Consider the following 22,944-nt stretch of genomic DNA (forward strand, 5'->3'; position numbering starts at 1 on the left):
CCTTTCAATCATGTGACTTCAAGCAAGGATGAAACCACATGCTCAGACTGGGGTGTGTGTGTGCGTGTGTGTGTATGTGTGTGTGCGTGTGTGTGTGTGTGTGTAAGTATGGTTTCTGGACATTGTACAAGTCCTTAGAGAGCTTAGGGACAGTCTTCTAAAGAGAAAGGTGGGGGGAGGAGTATTAACTTTTGAGGGAGAAGAGAATTATGACCCAGGCCCTGGAGAAGCAACAAGGGATTGAATCACAATTGGAGGAGAAAAGAAAACCCCCCTCCTCAAGCCCCAAACAAGAAATCCCATCTTTATTAACTGAATTATTTGGATGGTTCAGGTATAATGGAAAGGAGGTTGCCTCTCTAGTAACCTCAGATTCCGGAGCTCTGGGACCTAGTCTCTTAGAGGGCGAAAGACGAGTCCCTTGGTAGTGCCGCCTTCTGGGGGAGAAGGGGGCTCATGCAGATTGGCCCCAGAAGGAGAGCCAAAAGCCTGAACTTTGTTCTCTAGTAGTAGTGACTATGAGGTATTTGGACAGTGCATGGCTAATGGCGAAGGAGTTGTCTCTGTAAGCCCCCTAGTGCCTATGCTTTCTGAGAAGTCTGATTCATTGGGTGATGATAAGAATCTGGGGGACCCTGGGGAAGGTAGACTTGCTGTTCTGTGAGGGGCTGGATCTCTAGCAGTCCCAGATTCATTTCCTTCCTGGGAGAGTCTAAGCCTTTAGGGCTAAGTGGGACCCTAGAGTAAAACCAGTGTTCACCCAGATGTGAGGAAACCCCACTACTATGTTTCTACTGAGGGGAACCCAATCCAGAGAGTGATGTTATGAGTGTAGAGGGTTTTATAAGTCACTGGGGACTCACTGGAAAGGGGAGAAAAATTATATTGATCCTTTATGGCAGTTAGGTGGCACAATGGATAGAGCACTAAGTCTAGAGGCAGGCAAACTTGAGTTCAAATCCAGTCACAGACAATAAACATAGTCTTGGACAAGTCACTTAATCTCTGTTGACTTCACTTGGCCCAACTATTCCAGAGACTCTGGCTGCCTCTCTCCTGGGGCAACCCTAGTTCTTCCACCCAAAGCTCAGAAAAAAGAGAGCTGCCCCAGTGACCATCTCCCTATGAGCTTGAGATTTAAGAATAGGCTCAAGTTTCCAGTGTCAACAGCTGAATGTAATCAAGAGCCAGCAGGTGAGAAATCCCATGGGTGTAGGGAAAGGGTGCTGAGCTTGGAGTTGGGAAGACCAAGTTCTGAATCCCAATTCAGACTCTGTAACCATGGGCAAGCCCCTTAACCTCTCTGGGTCTCGAGTGCCTACCTCACAGGGCTCTTGGGGTGTTCAGAGGAGAAACCTTTAAAGGGAACAGCTGACTGGTGGTGGAGATGTGGATGTAAGGTATTCCTGCACATGCTCAACTCAGCCCTCAATGGGAAACTGCTGCTATGTGGCCATTCACATGGATGGGGAATCCCCCAGAGAGGCTGTGGTTTGTTCAAATAGAACCGCCACCATGGTAAAGCCAACATTCCTATCAGAAATGGCCTTGGATGCACAGAGCCCAGTGGAAATACACTCCATGAGAGACATTCGCATCACTCAGCCAGTGGATGCCTCATGCTTAACCCCGGATGGTGAATGAATGAATTAATGAATGAAAAGGGACCTGTTGAGCATTTATTATGTGCTGTTGTTGGGAATACAGGCAGGCATGTTGTCTCTGCTCTGAGAGGGCTTTTATTCTAGCAGGGGAAGACAACCGGTAAGGAAGCTGGTGTTGCAGCAGGGAATGGGGCATGGTTGGAACATGCCTGGGAAGTGGCATGGTGGCCTGCTTCCAGACGAGAGAAGGCAGAAGCTCACCTATCATTGTCCAGGGTTCCAGGGGTGGGAAGAAAGGAAACAAACATTTAGGAAACACCTATTGTGTGTCAGGCATTGTGCTAAGTAACTTATACACATCATCTCATTTGATGCTCACAACAGCCCCAGGAGGGAGGTGCTGTTTACAGTTGGGGAAAGTGAGGCAAACAGAATTTACACAGCTAATGCATGTCTGAGGCTAAATGTGAGCTAAGGTCTGTACTCTAACTCCAGATTAAATACTTGGTATGTGATGTGTTCAGTCACACTGTGCCATGGGATTACCTCTTGGTTCTGGTGAGGAGAGGAGGGAGATGGCCACAATATAGGTGGTAGGGTCTAGAAATGACTGGCATGTGGGATAGTGGGCTGACTCCAGGCAAGGTGAAAGGTCATTGCTCAGAGTGACAGAAGAAAAGCTGGTTGGGAATCTTAATATACTGTCTGTATGGAAATTACTAATGCTATTCACCAAATCCTAAATATTGGTCTAGATGGTATATGATAGTTGAATTCAAATTAATCTGTGATAATTTTTTTCACTTTCACAGCCTACGAGAGCTGTTGGAAAAGCGACAGCTGTTACAGGTCTGCGACCTTGTAGACATTCCCCAAAAGGCAAGGAGGCATCTCATTCTATTTTTTCCAGATTTTGCTAAAACAAAAAATCTCGAACTGCTTGTTGAAAGGACACTGGCCATAATCAGACCTGATGTCTTACAGGGAAATGTTGGTAAGTGATACCACTTACTATTGGGTACAATTGTCTTTGGGATGATACTTGCAAAAAAATTCTTAGCCCCACATTGAAAGGAAATGAGAAAATGACCTGGTTAAGCTGCATAGCTGCCTCACCATGGTGCGTGGGTGGCAATCCTGCGCTCTGAAAGGCTGTGAGGCTGGAAAGGCTCCATCCACAAGGTACTGAATATTGGCAAGGACAACCCCCCCCCCCTCAAAGGCAAATGTGTTTTCCATTCATTTCCTTTTTATATATAGTATTTTGTTCCCCCCCAATTAAATGTTAAAACAATCTTAACATTTTTTGAAGTTTTGAATTCCAAACTCATTCACTTCTAAAGAGATAGGGCTGAGTGCTGGATGATGGAACAGAACATGCTCCGAATCATGCTGTTCTCAGGTTGTATATCATCAGCCTTCCATTAACTGTAGGTGATCTTAATGTGAGCCCTTCCTTTCCCCCAGTGATCAGTGGACTGGAGAAATCATTGAGGGAATTCGTGATCAAGTTGGGGTTGTACCAGCCTGAATCAGAAGTCCCTTCCACCCCTGAGAAGTTGTATGGGTCAGTCCCTGTGTGAATGGCCTTCCCACTGGAAGTAGAACCAGGAGACATTGAGACACGGCAGCTAAATTCAAAGAAGGTTCCTGGACTCTCCTCAGGGAGGCATATAAAGAAGTGGGCAACGTTGGTGTCACTGAAAGTCCAGTAGCAATCAGCAATGCTGATTCCACTTTCTTCTCTTTCCTTGCAATGCCTACCATGTCAGAAAATAGTCAAATCAATCTGTCAACATGCATTTATTAAGGAGCTGCTATGTGACAAGCACTGTGTGAGGCTCTAGAGATACAAATACAATAGATGAAGATAATCCCTACTCAAAAGGAGCTGGTGTTCTAATGGGGAGACAATAACGGCCTGTGCTGTTGGGTCATTTCAGTCGTGTCTGACTCTGTGATCACACTTGGGTTTTCTTGGCAAAGACACTGGAGTGATTTGCCGTTTTCTTCCCCAGATCATTTTTACAGATGAGGAAATGGAGGCAAACAAGGTTAAATGACTTGCCCAGGGTCACACAGCTAGGAAGTGTCTGAGACCAGATTTTTTTTTTTTAAGCAATTGGGGTTAAGTAACTCGCTCATGGTTACATGGCCAGTTATTTCTGGGTGTGGTGCTAAGTATCTGAGCCCGGATTTGATCCCCAGGTCATACTGACACTGGGGCCGGTGCTCTTACTCGCTGTGCTACCTACCCACCCCTGAGACCAGATTTGAATTCATGAAGATGAGTGTTCTTGACTCCAAGGCCAGTGCAGTACCCACTGCATCATTTTGCTGCCCTGGGGGCATGTAAAAGAAAATGAATATAAGGAGCATAAGTGCAAATAAATACAGAGTCATTTGGGAGGGAGGGCGCCAGCAGAAAAGAAAGGGAATCTCGGTCTCTGTCCTGTTGGCTTTGATGGGTGTGTTGATTGGTTTTGTGGAATTTTTCCTTTATTTACTCATTTTTATTCTTTTTTTTCCTTTATAAGGGGTGACTCCCCAAGCAGAGGAGCCAGAAGGATGTCTGTGTGGGGAAATTAGGTGTTATAACAATAAGAGAGCAAAACAAATTTTTTTTCTAGAAAAAAGATCGTTGCAGTTTATGAACCACTCTGTTGCTGAGGATGAGTAAGGAGAGAAATCAATGAGGGCACTAGATAAAATCCTCTCAGCCAAGTTAACATATAGCCCGATAATGGGGGATTTCAATGGCTAGTCTGAAGGGCACCGGGGGTGATAGACATGTTGGACACAGTGGTTCGGAGTCTAGCAATGAAAGGTGATAAAAGTTTGACTCCACTTAGAAAACTCAGGATTGTGCAGTATCAGTGCTTTCTTCCAGAGAGGAGCCAGAAGCCTCTGCATATGGTGAACCCAGAGCAAATCACTGACAAAATAAAATTGCCTCAATGGAAAACTTCCTGATGTGGGAATCATTATGGATAGTCAGCCATTTGTGTGTAGTCAGAGAATCAAAGATTAAATTCATAAAGAATAAAGATAAGGAAACTCAGTGTGAGGCCACCACAGTCCCATCCTGAGCTGGCCAAACAAGGCTGGGGGCTTAGATCCAGAGGCACCCTGGTTGTTTGGAGCTCAGGTAACATCCACTATTCCATGCATTCTAGGTCTGGGAGATGCTAGTGCCCCAGCAGGGCTGGCTGCAGGCAGAGATGATGTATCTGAGCCTCTCTGCATCCTCTGCTTCAAAAGAATTAGCAATCAGTGAAGGAATGTTTGAAACCCAGATGGCCTTTGGTTAAATTTTCGATCCTTTGAGAGTCTAGCAACTAAAATCTGTACTTAGTCAGCACAAAGCTACAGCCAGCCTACATCTTCATGTAAAGAAGTTACCACACCAACGGGATCAAAGGAGGCCAGAAAACTTGACAAGAAACCACTCTTTTTTCAGAGACACTGGCCTCCCAGAACAACATTGGGCAAATGTATAATCTTATTTACAAGAATACCAAGGAGAATGGAAACTTATAAACAGTATTACCTCGAATAGTGGCAAAAAGCAGCTGAGGGGAAAGTGAGTCTGCAGTGGGATTGGCATGAGAGTCAGATAAGTCGTATTGTCCCTAGAGGATTGGTAGATGAGACCAGAAAGTTTATGCCCTGTCTGTGCCAGGCACCCTGAGGAGATAGCAAGTGCCAGGCAAAGCAAACCATCACCACTTCCTCAACCACAATCTCCCCTCAGACTCCAGTGAACATATCCTGGCATACTGAACTTGAGGCCTTGGGGGTAGCAGTGGCCTCAGACCACCAGCTCCTGGGCAAATGCAGCCTGCCAACTAAGTGTTCCTGTGAATGCTACAGCCATGGTAACAGAGAACCCAGAAAAGAAAGTTCTCACAATCCAGTCCCTGGCACTATCAAATGACTCAAAATTAGAAACCAATGTAATGTAATTTTATCACTGGAAATGACATTAAAGAAGTAGACCCACCTGCTTTGCTACTGCACTCTAAGGGCCATGGGACCTTTCCATATGCCTTGCAGTTACAACTGTGTTTTGTGTGTGTGATATCTCCTCCCCACCCCCATTAGAAGTTTCACTCCTTGAGAGCAGAAGTTTGTCTTGTATTTATATCTCCAATGCTTTGCACGGGGAAAGTACTTAATGCCTTTTCATTCATTCATTCATTCATTCATTCATTCATTCATTCATTCTCTTGCTGGTCTCCTTAGCTTCCAGGGGTTCAGGTCTATGTAGATGACACCCAAATCTACATATCCAGCCCTATTCTCTTTCTTGAGCTACACTTCTGCATCACCTGCTTCATTTCTCCACCTGAATGTCCCATAAACCTCTAACTCAACATGTCCAAAGTTCAACAATCATCTTCTTTCCCCTAACACCCCACAGACCTCTAATTTCCCTATTTCTGTTGAGTGCACCACCATCATCTCCATCACCCAGCTCTTCCCCCACCCTCGTGCCCTACAGCCAATCTTTTGCCAAGTCCTATCAATCCTACCTCCTCTCTCTATATCACATCCTCTCCTCTCCTCCATTTACATGACTAGCCCCTCATCTCCTGGGCTTCCTCAGAGACTGGCTGCAGTCTCTCCTTGCTCCAGTCCATCCTTCGGGCCCTGTTAAATTGACATTCCTAAGGCACAAGTCGGACCACATTACTTTCCTGCTCAAGCATCTTTAATGATTTCCTATGACATTGAGAAGAAAATAAAATCTCTATTTGGTATTTAAGCTCTTCACAGTCTATCTCCAACCGATCTTTGATTAAAAATAAATTTTTATCGATATCTTTTGTCTTCATATAATCTTATAGCAGGATTTGAAAGGAGAAAAAAGAAACAAGTCAGCAAAAGTAGCCACTGTATCACAGAAGTCTGACCATGTACATGGTATTCCACATCTACAGTCTTTGACGTTTGCGAAGGAGCGGGAGGAAGTTCCTTATCTTTGGGGTCCAAGCTCGCTCGTTACAATCAGACAGAATTCAGTTCTGATTTTGTTATTGGCCTTTCCACTTTCATTGCTGCAGTCATTGTATAAATTGTTCCAGTTCTGCTCTCTTTGCTCTGAATGAATTCCTCCAAGTCTTTCCCTCCTGTCTGGAGTCATCATTTCGTACAGCACAGCCATCATCTATTATTCAGGCCAATCGATGGGCACCCATTTTGTTTCCAGTTTTTGACATTACAAAAAAGTACAGCCATACATATTGGGGTGTTTATGGGAGGGGAATTTCCTTTTTGTTTTTGAGTTCTTGGGGGGTATATACTTAGCAGTGGAATTCTAGCCCAATGGTATGGACATCTGAGTCACTTTCTTAGTAAAAATTCAAAGTGCTTTCATTTCATTCAAAGTGCACCAAATCACAATTCTCCCAACAGTGCATTAATGTGCCTGTATTCTCATCTTCTGTCGTCTTTGCCAGTTTTCTAGGCGTGAAATGAAATCTCAGAGTTGTTAGACTCTGAATTTCTCTCAGGGCATTTTCTCATAAAGTTGTTAATACTTTTCACCACTTCTTTGCTTACTTTGTTCATATCCCTCGAGCCCTTATTAATTGGGGAATGGCTTTGGGTCATATGCAATTCTGTTAGGTGCCCTTCTATCTTCATTATAAGCCTCTTAAAGTTATTTGATTCCAACCTGTTTTTCCAGACTGATTTCATAGTCTTTTCCTTTCCATTCTCTCAATTCCCTTCAGGGTGGACTATTTGCTGTCCCCCACGCATGGCACCTCTCACCGTTTTGTCTTCGCATACAGACGCTCGGCTATGCGTGCAAGACTTTGCATCCTCACTTCTAGCTCTGGAAATCTCAGATGAAACGCCGCCTCTTCCAAGATTCCTTTCTTGATACACGCTGTTTATACTTCTTCCTTCTCTCCTTGAGGCCAGTCAGTTGTGGCTCAGAAGAGTTCAGGAGCTTGAGAGTGGAAATGAAAGCTCATCTGATTTTTGGTCATTTCTGGGTATATTCTCTGGCATCCCTCTGTACGTGAACAGACCACGCAAAGTGGATTCCTCGCGGGTTGTCAGACTGCCATCTGGGAACAGTGAAGGATATTGCAACATTAGCAAAATCCATTCAAATGTGTTGTTGGCTAGCGCCACCTGGTGGGGAATGTATGTATATACACATTACTGCACCCCTCTAGCTGGTTAATTAATTAGTTAGCTGTTCAATTACATGATAGCTACTCTGTCTCTGAAGCTTGCAGAAAGCAGGAGGTAGGGCGTGGACGGGCAGAACTCTAGCACTTAGTCCATACCACCAGTCACATTATCTGGGCACATTTAGCGTAGCATGGAAGCTTTTTCTGTGTATTTATTGAGAGGGTTTTGTGTTTTGTAAAAAATCATTCTGTGGGGAATAGACTGGGAGGGAGAGAAAAAAACACTGAAAAATTGAAGAAATTTAAAAGTGAGTTAAGACAAGAAATACAAGCTCCTTGAGGGCAGGACTGATTTTGGTTTTGTCTTTGCCTCTGTAGCACAGTGCCCGCCCCATGACAGACAGTCAAAGAATGCTTGTTGGATTGAACTGAAAGGTGCTAGGTGTTAGTGGAGGACCCTCCGAAGGGTCCTGTGGCTTGAGGTCAGAGGAGCTTTCCCTAACCAAAGACGTCCAGTTTACTGGGTGCCCCTAGGGAACACCAGTAAGACTTGTTTGGCCAACTGGTGCCTTTTAGTCTGTGAGAACTGGGCCTCCCACTGTGGGGCTGCCCACCCCTGAGCCCCTGAGCAGTTGGCCGCAGAGAGCTGACAATTTTCTTTCTCTTCTTAAGAGGACGTCCTAGAGCTCCTTCAGAAGGAAGGCTTTGTCATAAAAATGAAGAAAGACTTGTCCTTGACGGAGGAGGAAGCCAAAACGTTCTACGATCACTACAAATATCGAGACTATTTCCCAGCTCTGATAGAACACATGAGCAGGTGCTTTGAGGGAGTCATTGGCATCCCTGAGAAATGTCATTCCAGGGTGGGAAAGGTCTCCGGGAAGTGCTTTGTCTAATCCACAAGACCCTGGTTGTCTTTTGATTTCTCCAGAGAGTTACAACAATGCGTTTATATAAATAACCCTGAGAGGGAGGGATGAGTTTATTGCAAGCACTATTGTTTCCATTTGACAAATGAGAAAACTGAGATTAAGGGAGGTTAAACCTGAGCAGCAGTGTGGCTGTATTTGAAGTCAGGAAGACCTGACTCAGCTGCTTAGCAGCTGTGTGCCCTGAGAGAGCCACCTAACCTCTCTGGGCTTTAACAGATTCTCCATCTGTGCCATAAAGGGACTGGACACCATGATCGATAAAGTCCTATGTCTATGAAGCCAGACAACTAATAAGTGTCAGGGATAAGATCGAACCTTCCTTTTCTCTGACCTGAAATTCACATTGGGAATTGCATTCATTTATGCTGATTTGTGCTAGCTTCAGTTTCAAAGGGTCATGCTTTCTAGTCTTGCTCCCAAATCCTGGGGAACAACCACATTTGGAGCCTGCAACCCTCTGAATATGGTGAGTTTAGCATGCTATTTCTTAACTGCAAGACATAGGGTGGCCCTTTCTAAGAAGTGACATACTGCGGGAGGTAAGGCCCTGGAGGGGGAGAAGGGTAAGAACTGGATTAGAATCCTGTCTCTGACACTTCTGGGTTGTGTGACCATAGATGAGTCATGTAACCTTTTTGAGCCTCCATTTTCTTATCTCTAAAATGGGAATAATAATGTCTTTAGTACTTATCTAATAAGATTTATCTGGGATCGTGGGAGATAATGAATATAAAATGCTTTCTAAGTTGTAAAGAGGAATACAAATGTCTGATATAATGATTGATAGTTAATTCAATACCATTGAACTGCAAATTACACAGAAGAATGCAATGAAACTCAGGTATTATATTCAGAAAAATTTAGAAATATTGGCCTATGATCAAAATTTGTTAGCTATATTTTTAAAAATAAAGGGTATTTTACCTTTGTAAAGAACTGATCTCAAACCCTACCTCTGGGCCCCTGCCTGCGTAACCCTGGGCAGATCACAGAGCCTCTCCACATTCTGGGCAATGCACCAAACTAAGGTTCCAAGAAGGTGCCAATTTGAACTGGGGGAGGGACTGTGGTCCTCTGAGAGTTCAGTTTAATATAGATTCTATCTCCATCCTTATTTAAACAGAAAAGACTGTTAGAACGGTCAAAAGCGGGTGGGGGGGCAGGGGGAAGGACTTCTGAGTAGCGTGTAGGGTCAGTTCTATTGGGATGAAAAGTTTATGCAGTCGTGTGATTGCATGAAGGTGTTCTTCCAGGCTGCCATAGTGACCCTGCTAAGTCGTAGAGCTCAGGATTTCTTCCATACACTGATGGCTTCTCTACCTTGTCCAGAGACGTCTAAGTGAGGAGTTGTCTCTAGCTTCAGATGCAGGCAAAGTTACAAACTGGGACAGAATGCTGATCTCAAGGAAGAAGGAAGCAGCGCAAAACCCTGTTTTTAACATAAAAGTGACCCAAAGAGGACAAGATGCCACAGGGTGGGAGGAGATAGTAAGCTGCCCATGGCTCAGTGGACACAGCGATGTCTTTGGGAAATTCCATCTTCAATGGAACCCAACTGGACAAAGCCTGCAAAGGAGCCTCTGTGGGCATTTTGGGGGTAATATATATTCTTAAAATTCTGAAATTAAATGCCAAGAAAAGAGTGTTTTTCACACACGCACACAGGGCAGAACACAAAAAGAAGATTCTGCATTGACATGAACTTCCCTTTCACACTGTTTGTGTAAACTATGTATGTATGTATCTATGTGTGCATGGGTATCTGTCTGTGTGTATATATATGTATAGATATAAAACAATTTTTACACATTACTTCTAAAACTTTCTTGTGCATGCTTCCTTCAGAATTTCCTTCTGAGCATAAAAAATGTTAGAATGACTTAGTTTTTTGTCTTCACTATTGAGAATCTCTTTCTCTTAGCACCTCCCTAATTAAAAAAAAAGACAGGGGTGGCCAGGTGGCTCAGTGAGTAAGAGCACCGGCCCCAGTGTCGAGATGACCTGGGGATCAAACCGGGCTCAGATACTTAGCACCACACCCAGAAATAACTGGCCATGTAACCTTGAGCAAGTTGCTTAACTTTGATTGCTTTCTAAAAAAAAAAAGAGGGAGAAAGCAAAACCCCCCAACCCTCATAATAATCAAAGACAAGCAAATGAATCTCTGCTGGTCATGTCCTAAAATGCTTGTCTCTGATCCTCATGTCTGTCACCTCCTGTCAGCATGTGGGTAACAATCTTGCTGATTTTTGGTGCAGTTCTGGGGGAAGAAGTCACTCATTGTAGGTCTCTGTTAGATTTCAGGATCGCTATTTGGTCTGGTGTGAACTTCAGACTTTTGCTGCACTAAATATATGAAAGCAGGCTTTTCGGCTTCCTATTCAAGTCATTATCTTCAGTCTAGTTATTTTCCTCAAACATTTCTCACAGAGTGATTCAAACACAATGAACCCTTGTGCTTCATGGTGCAGGACAACAGTGCAGTCCACATTTGCAATCTTTACCATCACATCTGTATGTGATCCTATGAATCCAGGTGGAAAGAAACTCCTAGTTAGGTCATGATCATTGCTTGTGAGAACTAAGGCAATCATCTTCCTGGCTTCCCTTCCTTCTTCCTGAAGCTGGTCCTTTGTTTGGTTTCTATAGTGTCAGGAAAGCTGTTGGTAAATAGGGAGCTCCTGGAGATAATTGAGAGAGTAGGGAAGAGAGAGAGAGAGACAAAGAGAGACAGAGAGAGAGGAGGGAGAGAGGAGAGACAGAGAGAGAGGAGAGAGAGAGGGAAAGAGAGAGAAACAGAGAGAGAGAGAATCTACTGAAGCAGATGGATGGAATGGGATTGCTTCTACATGTAGAGGGGTTCAAAGTTCCTTGAAGTCTGAGTTTTGGCTATCTTTATCTCTCCCCCATCCATTGCCTCATTGGTACTTTGCACAAGATCAATGTTTATTGAATAAATGAATGAATAAGCATAGTGATGGGGTCTTGGCTTGGGGTTCAGCACTGTCTCTGAAATTGAGGGTCCCGGGGTTGCTTCAGTCATTGGGAAGTGAAGTGGCTTGTCCAGGGTCACACAGATGGTCTGTGTCAGAGGCAGATGCCTCCATTCTTCTTGGCTTTCAGGTACGTGATCTCTGTGTCTCTGTCTCTCTCTGTGTCTCTGTCTCTCTCTGTGTCTCTGTTTCTCTCTGTATCCCTCCTGCCTCTTCCTCCTTTCCTTCATTCCCATGCTGAAGCCCACGTGTACAGTTGGTTAGCACATGAGTTTTATGAGTTGGATTTTCTTTTCAGTATATAACTCTTCCCCTCTGTCCCCGCCTCCATTTTCTTTTGCAGTGCTCCAGTTCTGGCACTTTGTCTAGAACGAGTAAATGCTGCTCATTACTGGAGATATATACTGGGCCCAACGGCTGCTGCTGAAAACCCTACCAGGTACTTCCCTGCAGAGATCTCCACCCTTTTCTAGACTATTGGTGGGGACAGCACCAAGGGGAACAATAACAATGGGAATGGAATTCTGGGTAATTGAAATGCTCCACTTTGGCTTCAAAGAAGACAGAGGAAAACACCACTGGTCCTTCTCGTCTTTGCAGAGATGGGGGATGATGGGTCGGGAAGGTAGCATAGACTGCTAGACGTTGGTTGATGAATTGATCAGCTCTGCGGACCTGTTTTTATTTTCTCCCTATTTCCGTATTCTTTATTATTCTTTTATGAGGATTGGTTCTCACCTCGGAAATGAAGGAGATATAAAAACAAGCCATACCAGCGATGTTTAGAATTGGCAATATGTCATCTCCAGAGATGTGAAATCATCTCAAGGTGGCGGAGTGTGTCTGAGGCCCATTTTGTGTCTCTCATTCCTGGCCCTGAGCTACGCCGACAGAAAGGACCTTGAGAAGTATTTGTCCTTTGGACAATGATCATCCTGGAATGATCATGCTAAGCAGGGCCGGATCTAGGTAGCCTGACCCCCTCTCCACCCAGATCCACTCCCAGTTGGTTCTCAGATGAATGGCTCTCTGGCCCCACTGGGGAAGCTGATGTTTTTGAACCCAAGGGCATGATGTTGTCCCTCTTTGATTTCATCTCCTTTACTCCACTGCTCATTTTACCCAAAGTGAAGGTTTTTGGCCCCAAGGCCTGGTTATAAAGAGAGTGTCAGGGTCTCAGTGCTTAAAGGGACTTCACAGAGTTGGACTTGTAAGACTTTTCTCCTTTTTAACAGTTTGCGGGAAATTCTTGGCCCAGAAAATTGTCAGTATAACCAGCTGCATGGAAAGGATTCTCCAGAGGCCTCAACAGAAGAAATTCGCTTCTGCTTCCCTTATGAGCACACGGTGGCCCTGATCAAGCCTCACGCCTTCCAAGACCTGAGAGGTGAGCGTTTCCATCCACGGGTCAAGCTCACTGGAGTTTCTGATCCTCTTTTACTGATGTGGGCCTCATTAGATGAAGGCCCTGCCCCGCCCTCCTTAAATTGCTTCATGTTCTAACAACACTTCATTTTAAGAAATGCTTTTGATGTATGTCCCCCAAGGGACAGAAGCTATGAAGTCCCCCCACACACACACACCCAGGGGAGGTCGAAGTTTTCTGTGTTTAGATGGAAATTATTGGGCTGAGGATAAGGGGTGGATGGGGATCCCACCTGAGTTCAAGACCCACCTCTTAGGTGTGCCAGCTGTTTGACTGTTGGTGAATCTCCCTAGGCCTCAGTTCTCTCAACTCTGAAATGAGAGGGAGTAGTCTAGACCGTGTCTGATAGTTAGCTAGGGCATTTATCAAGCACTTGGTATGTGTCCAGCATTACGATAAATATTAGAGATATAAATACAAGACAGTCCCTGCTTTCATGAAGCTTCTATTCTAATGGAGGAGGACAATGCATAAGGGGGAACCAGGAAGTAGGGCTTGTAGGGGGACAGTGTGAGCAAGGCTGCTGCATGAGCAGGCAGAGAAGTCTAGGGAGTGGGTTGAGAAGGGAGTGAAGGGAGCCTTGCTGAAGCCCCTTCTGAAATGGTGCTCAGGGCCAGGGAGTCACCACATGGAGAGTAGGGAAGTCACCTCATGGGAGAATGGGGGAGTCACCTCATGGGAGAATGGGGGAGTCACCACATGCAGAGTAGGGGAGTCACCACATGGGAGAATGGGGGAGTCACCACATGGGAGAGTAGGGGAGTCACCACGTGGAGAGAGGGGCTTTGGGGCTTCCAGCCACAGTCCTCTAGCAGCAGCCACCTTGTTTAAGCCTTCCATTGGCAGAGATGTGAGGTTTCATGATATCCCTTATGGTCATAACTGATGTGCTCAGAGAACTGGTACTGAATTTATAGTATCAGCAGAACAGAAAACTTAATGTATTTTAGGCATATCCATAATGGAATGACCTGTTCTTGTTCTACAGAGAATGGAAGTTGGAAGCCAAACCCCTCTTGTATTCCAAAATAGGGTCTTGAACTTATTGCATTTAATTTTCATTTGAATTTTGTTAGAAGGCTTAGAGAGATTAGTTAGTCTGCCTTCTAATATACTGCTTAATGGAGCAGTGAATAAATGATCCGTATTGTCAATGAATCAAGTAAAAGCTCTGCCAGTAATTGATTAATTTTTCTTCAGTAAAGTTGTAGAGAGAGACAGAAACAGAGAGAGACACAGAGAGAGAGAGACAAAGAGAGACAGAGAGACACAGAGAGAGAGACAGAGAGACAAAGAGATACAGAGAGACAGAGAGACACAGAGAGAGAGACAGAGAGAAAGAGAGAGAGACAAAGAGAGACAGAGACACAGAGAGACACAGAGACAGAGAGAGACATAGAGAGAGAAAGAGAGACATAGAGATACACACAAAGACAGAGAGACACACAGAGAGACAGAGAGACACAGAGAGACAGAGAGAAACATAGAGAGAGAAAGAGAGACAAAGAGAGACAGAGAGAGACATAGAGAGAGAAAGAGAGAGACAAAGAGAGAGAGACAGGGAGACATAGAGAGACAGAGAGAAACAGAGAGACACAGAAAGACAGAGAGAGAGAGACAGAGAGAGACAGAGAGAGAGAGACAAAGAGAGAGACAGAGAGACACAGAGAGACAGAGAGAGACAGAGAAAGAGAGAGAGACAGAGAGAGACAGAGACAGAGACAGAAACAGACACAGAGAAAGACAGAGAGAGACATAGAGAGACACAGAGAGAGACAGAGACAGAGAGACACAGACAGATAGAGAGACAGAGACAGAGAAAGAGAGACAGAGAGACACAGAGACAGAGAGAAACAGAGAGACACAGAAAGACAGAGACAGAGAGACAGAGACAGTGAGAGACACAGAGAGAGACAGAGAGACATAGAGAGAGACAAAGAGAGAAAGAGAGACATAGAGACAGAGAGAGAGAGAGAGAGAGAGAGAGAGAGAGACAGAGAGACACAGACAGAGAGAGAGGCAGAGAGACAGAGAGACAGAGACAGACACAGGATAGAGAGACACAGAGACAGAGAGAACACCTTTGCTCTGGAAACTGACTGAATGGCCATACCCATTAACACCTCCTTGAAGGGATAAGGGACCTCACCTCCAGTCACTGCTCTGAGCATCTTGTTGAGGATGTGTGATCAGAGCCACTTCTGGGCAGGTCTTGTTGGAGTCAGGTTATTTTAGGGTGAGTGGGAGTCTTTCCTTTGTTCTGGTCCCCTAAAGATAGGGGGCAGGGTGAAGTCCTTGGGACAATGTGTGAGGAGGGGACCCTCCTCCCTCTCCCTTCTCCCCCACCATCTTTCTCTGTTTCTGTCTGTCTCTCTCTGTTTCTAATATAGTCTTCCCCTATCTCTGTCTCTGTATGTTTCTCAAAGGCCTCCTCCTGGACTTCTCCAGCAACTTGATACTGCTCAGGAAATCTCCTCTCTTCTCCATCCAGGAGGTTGGGCTGTGTGATTCCAGCCTCTCCTGAACCCCCGTGGGTCAGAGTCTCACCATTCCCTCCTGATGTCACCTCTCAGGCCCCTTCAGCGGGGGCCACTCTGACACCCGCGTGGTTCAGGCTTCACGTCTCCAAGACTTGCACTGGTGTTGCAGAGTGTGAGTGGTGGAGACTGCACAGATACCCAGGCTTTTGTCCTCTGAGTCCTGGGGTCCAGTGAGTGTGCTCCCAGCTCCAGGCACTTTCTTTTAGGAAGGACATTGATAAGCCCCAGGATGTTCAAAGGCATCCAGCTATCATGGTAACAGTCCTTGTGATGTAACAGGAATTAGGAGAGAACAACATGCATTTTATGGAGTTTGTGTGCTTTATGGAATCACAGATTTTAAAGTGGGTAGGGACCTCAGAGACCGTCTAGTCCAACCCCCTCATTCTATAGGAGAGGAAATGTGAGACTCAGAGAGGCATTGACCTGGCCAAGGTCACACAGATAGTAGGTGGCAGAGATAGGATTTGGTTTTGGGGTCCTTCCACTTCAAATCCACGTGAAGAGCTGTTGTGTGGAAAAGGAAAGGTCAGTGGTTCTGGAATCACGATTCTGTGGTCATTTGGCCCAAGATGGAGAACCAGCAGCAGAAAGCTACCCGAGAAAAAGCGCCCTAATAAGCGAAGGTATCCGAATGGAATGGGTTGCTCTAGGAGGTAGTGGGCTGCCTCTAACTGGATAGCATTAGTTACCAGCTGGATCCGCACTGTACCACGAGGTATAATGTATGTCAAAGGGACAATTCTTATCCATTTGTGGGGGAGACAAGATGACTGCTGAGGTCCTTCAATATTCAGTCATCTATAACTTTTTAATCTTCAAATTCGGGGGTCTTGAATGTTATCCTAACTGTCCTTGCCCAAGTCTTCTTCCCTCTCGTTCCAGCCTTCACATCTTTCTCTCCTCTGTATTTCATCTAATCTGGGAATAAGACATCCCACTGATAAGGGCGACTGTGCAGAGATGTTCCTTGTTCATTTTACTCTCTTGTAACAGGGAAACAAGTCTTCACTCTGGGCACACCTGCTCTCTCGCGCCATCTTGTAGGCAGGGAGACATTCAGGGCTGAGCTCTGGAGGGAGGCTGGGGTTGAAGATGCAGCTCAAAGGGTCATGCAATCAGAGGCTTATAGCATTTTAAACTTTGTAAAGTTTGTAAAGTCAAGAATCACACTCCTCACCTCCTCTCAAGTTCAAGCCCATCTGAATAATTATAGGAAAATAAAAGCAGTTAGAAAACCAAACAGATGTCTCTTTTCCCACCCAGGTGGTATCATAAGAAAGATTCAAGAAAGCGGTTATTTCGTGTCCCACATGAAGGAAATCCAGTTAACTGCAGACAAGGTCGTGCAGCTCTATACGGCTTTAGAAGAACAAGATTTCTTTGAGGACTTAGTGTTTCACATGACTGAGTAAGGACTTATTTTCTTTTCTAAAACCAATTGATGTATTGGAAAAATCCATGACCGAGAAAAAAGACTTTGTGTTGACAAAAAAGCTTTGGAATTTTTCCATGTTCTGTTTCTATTCATAGTAAGAACTGGGGCCTTTAAAATAATATTTGGTCCTGGTTTGGAAGAAGGAGGACAGTGTGGAGGCATAAACTCAGGCAGCTCTACTCAGCATACTGTGAGAAGTCCATTGGCCAGGTAGCAAGATCAAGTCCCAGGCAAGACCTGTGCCCGAAGACCATCACAGGCAGGACAGAGAGGGAGTCATTGGAGTTGACTTCAGAGAACTAAAGGGAGCTTGTTCCCCAGTAGAATGGAGTACAAGGAGAAAGCCTTTAAATATCATGAACAAAATAATCTCTGACTTGGAATATGTAAATAAGATGTGATTTCATTGGCTGTTTGTCAGTGCCAATGGTCCAAACTTTATATTTTAAGTTTGAACATTGTACATATTTGAACAGAGGAGAGGCGGTGTATTACAGCACCTAGAGACCTGTCCTCAGTCAGGAAAGCCTGGGTTCAAGTCCCACCCCTGACATATATGACTGTGGGAGGCGTGTCATGTGGGTTCCATTAGGACAAGAGCTGACAGTGATCCTTTGATGGTCTTTTGACTTGCAGGGGTCCCTGCATGGGCATGATAATAAGTAAGGAGAATGCAGTGCAGGACTGGAGAAAGTTAGTTGGCCCAACAGACCCAGAAGAAGCAAGAAAGGTTGCCCCCGAGTCCATCCGGGCCCTCTTTGGGAAGGACATCTTGGACAATGCGGTACATGTATCATCTACCAAAGAACATGCCCTGAAGACCATTGAGCTGTTATTTGGAGACGTAGATTTGGACTTTGTGGAGGAAGAAATGTAAGGTAGAAATCCCCCAAGTCTCTTTTTTCTTCTCTAGGTTTGTCTGATTTTCAGGACTGACCAAAAGCTCCTGTTTAGAATTGTAGATAGAGAGTTGGAAGGGACCTTAGGAGTCATTAAATCCCACCGCTCATTTTACAGGTGAGAAAACAGAGGCACAGAGTGGCTGAGTGGAATGCCCAAGGTCACACAGTGATTAAGGATCTAAGGCAAGATGTGAACTGAGGTCTTTTTTACTTCAATTCTCTCCCCCTGCTCCCCCACCACCTTCATCTTGGGCAGGTCCACGGTCATCCTGCCCATAGAACCTCGGAGCTGGAAGGGAAGGTGGTCACCTGTTCTAACCTACTCAACCTGAAGCGTGAAGCCCCCAAACAACTCTCCTGACAAATAGGCTGCTGACTTTTGCTTGAAGAATTCCAGTGATGGGGAACTCACCCTTCTGAAGAGAGCTTTTCCTCTGGGGAAGTTGAAATTTGTCTCCCTAGAGTTTGACCCATCATTTCTAGTTCTGGCTTTTAGAGTCAAGAAGTCTAATCTTCCCCTTTTATGACAGAAAGAACCCTATCTTATAGGGGACCTAATATGAGAGAGATTTTAGTCCAAACCTCCCAAATTCCCACTATCTCTGTAGCCCAAGTGAAGGGATGCTATCCTGCCTGTGTGCACGCCTGCTCATCATGGGTGATTCCAGCCCACTCAGCATCTGTAGCCCAGATGTCCATTGGCAGTGTGAAGAAAAGGCAGCCAATCAGGAGAGAGACATTTAGGGCTTACTTACTGTGCTAAATTCTAGGAAAACAGAACAGCTGAAACATAGTCCCTTCCCTCAAAGAACTCACATTCTCATGGGGAAGAGCTACAAAAGACATGGGAGACAAATGAAAAAGGAGGGTATTTGTAGTTGGAAAGACAGAGGGAAAAGGCCACTTGCAGAAGATCCAATCTGAGCTGAATGTTCTAGTTCCCTGGGTTGGGGAGGCACAGACCCAGTCCTCAGGCCATCCAGGTCTTCAGTCTCAAAGAGCATCCCCTGGGCACTTCCCAGTGCCTGGTAACTATGGTCTTCATGAGTTTTCCTACCAATTCAGCACTTGAAGGACTGTGGAAAGATGATGATGTGACTTGTTCCTGACACTTCATTACCAACTTGCTATTTTTTTTTGTTTGTTGTCTCTTTTTTTTGCTTTTTGGAGGGTAATTGGGGCTAAGTGACTTGCCCAAGGTCACACAACTAGTAGGGTGTGTCAAGTGTCTGAGACAGGATTTGAACTCATGTCCTCCTGACTCTATGGCCTGTGCTGTATTCACTATGCTCCCTAGCCACCCCCTAATTTGCTATGTTGCCTTGACAGATCCCTTCCCATATCTGGGCACCAGATTCCTAATCTTTAAAATGTAGGGACGACTGTTAGGCAAAGCCTGAAGTTCCTTCCTGCTCTAACATTCTGGGATTCATTGCAATGTTATTGCCCGCTGAAGTTGGGCAGGGTGGCAATTGGAAGGAGTAAATTGAATTTGGCAGCTAAGTTAGAGCTGCAGAGTTAGGAAGATTGGAGTTCAAATCCAGCCTCAAACACTTTCTAGCTGTGTGATGCTAGGCAAGTCATTTAACCTTTGCCTGCCTCAGTTTCTCTGATGGTAAAATGGGGATCACAACAGCACTAATCTCTCTGAGTTGTTCTGAGGAGCAGACGAGATAATATTTGTAAAGCACTTTGCCCAGGCTTGGCTCCTGGTAGTATAAATACTTGTCCCTCTCCCACTTCTCTCTCCCCAAGGCATGCTGGTCTCTTGCTGCAGATAACTGGAAGCTTGCTTTTAACGTGGCCCAAAAGATGTAGATATGAAGACAGGCAGGAGTGATAGGGACAGGCGGTCACGGAAACTTTGTGAATGGCTTCCTTTTTCTTCCCCAGAGCTCCCAGCAGATGTCACTCCATTTCATCCACACGTGTTACTGAAATGAAGTATGTGGTTTACCTTCCTCCTGCAGCAACAACAGCCTCTTGGGGGAAAGCAACAGTGACATCAACAAAAATAAAACAAAACAAAATGAAACGGTCTGCTCAAACTCAGAAAAAAAACCAACCTTTTCCTGCCTTAGTTTTATGGGACAATTGCTGGGAATTATAAACGTAAAAGCGGGAGTGATCAGTGGAGAGGTGAGCATTAAACCCAGGCTGATGAAGTCAGGAGTTGGAGTGTGGAGAGAAAAGGAGAGAGGGGCAGGACAGAGTCTGGGAGGCACCTGGAGGCAGAAGGTGAGTAACAGACCTTCAAAGAGGGACACAAGGGAGAGCAGAAGCCCTCTCCTCACTGCTGGCCCTACACAACAATACTGTTGTAGTCTTCCATGACCATATCTCAAAATTTGAAGTGAAAATCATCCCACAAAACACAACCTTCTTTAAGAAATCTTTACAAAGTTGGGTTGGTGCAATTGGTCACCAAAGTTCAATCCTCTCATTCAATTTGCTTCAGGAAAGATGTAAATACATGTTTGAGGTGATATTGCTTCTCAGCATTTTTTTGATCTGCCAACTGCTAGGGAGCTAGCTGTGTGACCTTGGTCAAGTCCTTTCCCTTTCTATGCCTTAATTTTCTCCTCTATAAAATGAAGAGATTGGATTAGAGTAAATGTTTCTAAAGTTGACTTCTAGCACTGATGATCTTTGACTCTGACCCTAAATTAGTAAAAGAGACCCATCCCAAAGATTGCTTCCTTGACTGCCTTCCCAATACTCCCTTACAGAAATCAGAGCATCTTTGGGATTTAGCATCTCTGACACATGCTTGGTGTGGGGTCCTTGGCAAATCACTTACCTATTCTGAGCCTCAGTGGCTTCAAATCTAACATGGAAATGAATAATGCCTATGGTACCTGACTTTTGTGTTACTGGGAAGCTCCAATGGGAAGTTATACATAAAATGCTTTGCAAGCTTTTCAGGGCTATAGAAATGTTCATGGCTGTTACTGTTGTTAATTTTTTGGTCTGGACTGTGACTCCATTGGTGTAGGGAGTCACCCATGAGGAACCTCTCTCTCTCAATGCAGATGGTTGGCCATCCTACATCTCAAATGCCTTATTTGCCTGAGACACCAAGAGGTGGATCGTTTTGCCCAGGGTCACACAGCTGATATATTAGAAGTAGGGCCCTGTCTTCACCATTATTCTTGTTATTCAGCAGGGCTTCAATTCATCAGCTTGCTGTTTCTGCCTGGCTAGAATCATTTATCTGACCAACTGAGGAACTGATTCAGCCATTTCAATATTCTCCCCAAGTAAAACGGCTTCATAATATCTCCCCAGTAGATGGCATATGCTGACCTAGTTTAGACACACGGGTGTGTCCATTTATCACTTGCTGGGGAATGATGGAGAGTCATTGATAGGATCCGTGATTTGGAGCTAGATGATGAGGAAACTGAGGCCCAGTGAGGTGGAACTACTGTTGGTCTGGGCTGGGGGCACAGTCGAGGAGGTGTGGTCTTTGTGGCCAGATCATGCAGACTGGAATCCCAGCTGTACCATATCCTGCCTGTGTGACCTTGGGCAATCTCCCTGGGCCTCAGTCTCCTCATCTCTACAATAAGAGGATTGGACTTGGTGGCCTTTTGGTCTTTTCCAGCTATAAACCTGGTAACCTACAACTCATCCACAGTCATACAAATAGAAAGTGTCACAACTGGGATTCAAACCCAGTTTTTTCTTTTAAAATTTTTTATTGCTATCTTTTTTTTATTGCCTTCATTTAAATATATACATATATCCCTTTTCTGGCCCCTTTATAATGAGCAATACTTTATGACAAATTTGTAAAGGAAAAAAAACGAAAAGTAGGGGAGAGAACACAGTTGCGCAAAATTAGGCAACTCATCAAGCGGCCTGGCAATTTACGCGCTGCTCCACATTCGAGGCGCCCATCTCTGCAAAGTGGCAGGGAGGAAGGAGCACTTTCTTGACTATTCTCTACGGGTAATCTTGTGAGCCCGAGTTTTCTGGCTCTGTGGCATCAGCTGCTACTCTCTTCTGATGACAAGATATTGCCCAAGAGCCTGTGATGGTTCCCAAGCCACAACTCCCCTCCTACTGGGTGGGGACCATTTTTACATTAGTGGGGTGTGGCCATTTTTCAGATAAGTGAACAGATTTAGAGAGGTGACGTCACTTGCCTGGAGTAACACAGTGATGGCATGACTAGAACATGGACATTGCAGGAGGCACCTCCAGGTCTGGAAGACTCCGGGCTCTTCGACTTCTCTGGTTCCTTGGATAAGAAAGACCTTTTTAACCTCCAAGGATTATTGCCTTGGGGTTTAGACCTTCTGCTAATTTGGTAGTAGCCCCTTCTAGAGATTTTGATGCTGTAGGCTACCGGGGAGCCCCACCTTACTCATGACCTTTCTCTTTGAGAGTATTTCACCTTCATCCATCTAACTGTTCCACCTCCAATATATATCCAGCAGTCAATAAACATTTATTAAGTGCCTACTATGTGCCATACTCCATGATGGGGAAATCTAAAATTCCTCTTTCTGATCAGGGCTTCTTATCCCTCCTCTACTTCTTCCTTATTTCTCCTACAGTCAAAACCATCCATTATGAACTCTTTCCTTCCTTACTCCATACTTCAGAACCCTTCTACATTATCTTCTATCTTCTTTTCTCCTAGTCCAGGGATGGGGAACCTCTGGCGTCAAGGCCACATGTGGCCTTCTAGGTCTTGGAGTGCAGCACTTTGACTGAATCCTTTTATGAAGAAACTTCATTCTGTGAAGTTTGTATTCATTCAAAGACCTGTACTTGAGGACCTAGAGGGCCATATGTGGCCTTGAGACCATAGGGTCCATACCTCTGCCTAGTCTCTGATAATGAAGACCTGCCAAGACCAACCCCTGATCTTATCTTCCAGGTGTCTTTCATCAAACTGACCTTGAAATCAATCTCTCTCTCTCTCTCTCTCTCTCTCTCTCTCTCTCTC

The 22,944-nt window shown here is 44.9% G+C and overlaps 1 protein-coding gene across 1 annotated transcript in view; it reads left to right on the forward strand.

Annotated features, from left to right (window-relative positions):
• The window catches only part of NME8 (NME/NM23 family member 8), a 51,961-nt gene extending 34,002 nt beyond the window's left edge, over positions 1-17,959 (forward strand). The window contains exons 11-16 of the mRNA XM_069084378.1: positions 2,417-2,598; positions 8,426-8,570; positions 12,022-12,117; positions 12,914-13,065; positions 16,911-17,055; positions 17,719-17,959. Of these exons, the coding sequence (XP_068940479.1) occupies positions 2,417-2,598; positions 8,426-8,570; positions 12,022-12,117; positions 12,914-13,065; positions 16,911-17,055; positions 17,719-17,959 (961 nt within the window). The remainder of the gene's footprint in view (positions 1-2,416; positions 2,599-8,425; positions 8,571-12,021; positions 12,118-12,913; positions 13,066-16,910; positions 17,056-17,718) is intronic.
• Positions 17,960-22,944: the final 4,985 nt, after the last annotated feature.

This window comes from Petaurus breviceps, unplaced genomic scaffold, assembly GCF_028583685.1.
Source record: "Petaurus breviceps papuanus isolate PSGF00001 unplaced genomic scaffold, PetGlider_PUasm1.0 174, whole genome shotgun sequence".
Lineage (NCBI taxonomy): Eukaryota > Metazoa > Chordata > Mammalia > Diprotodontia > Petauridae > Petaurus > Petaurus breviceps.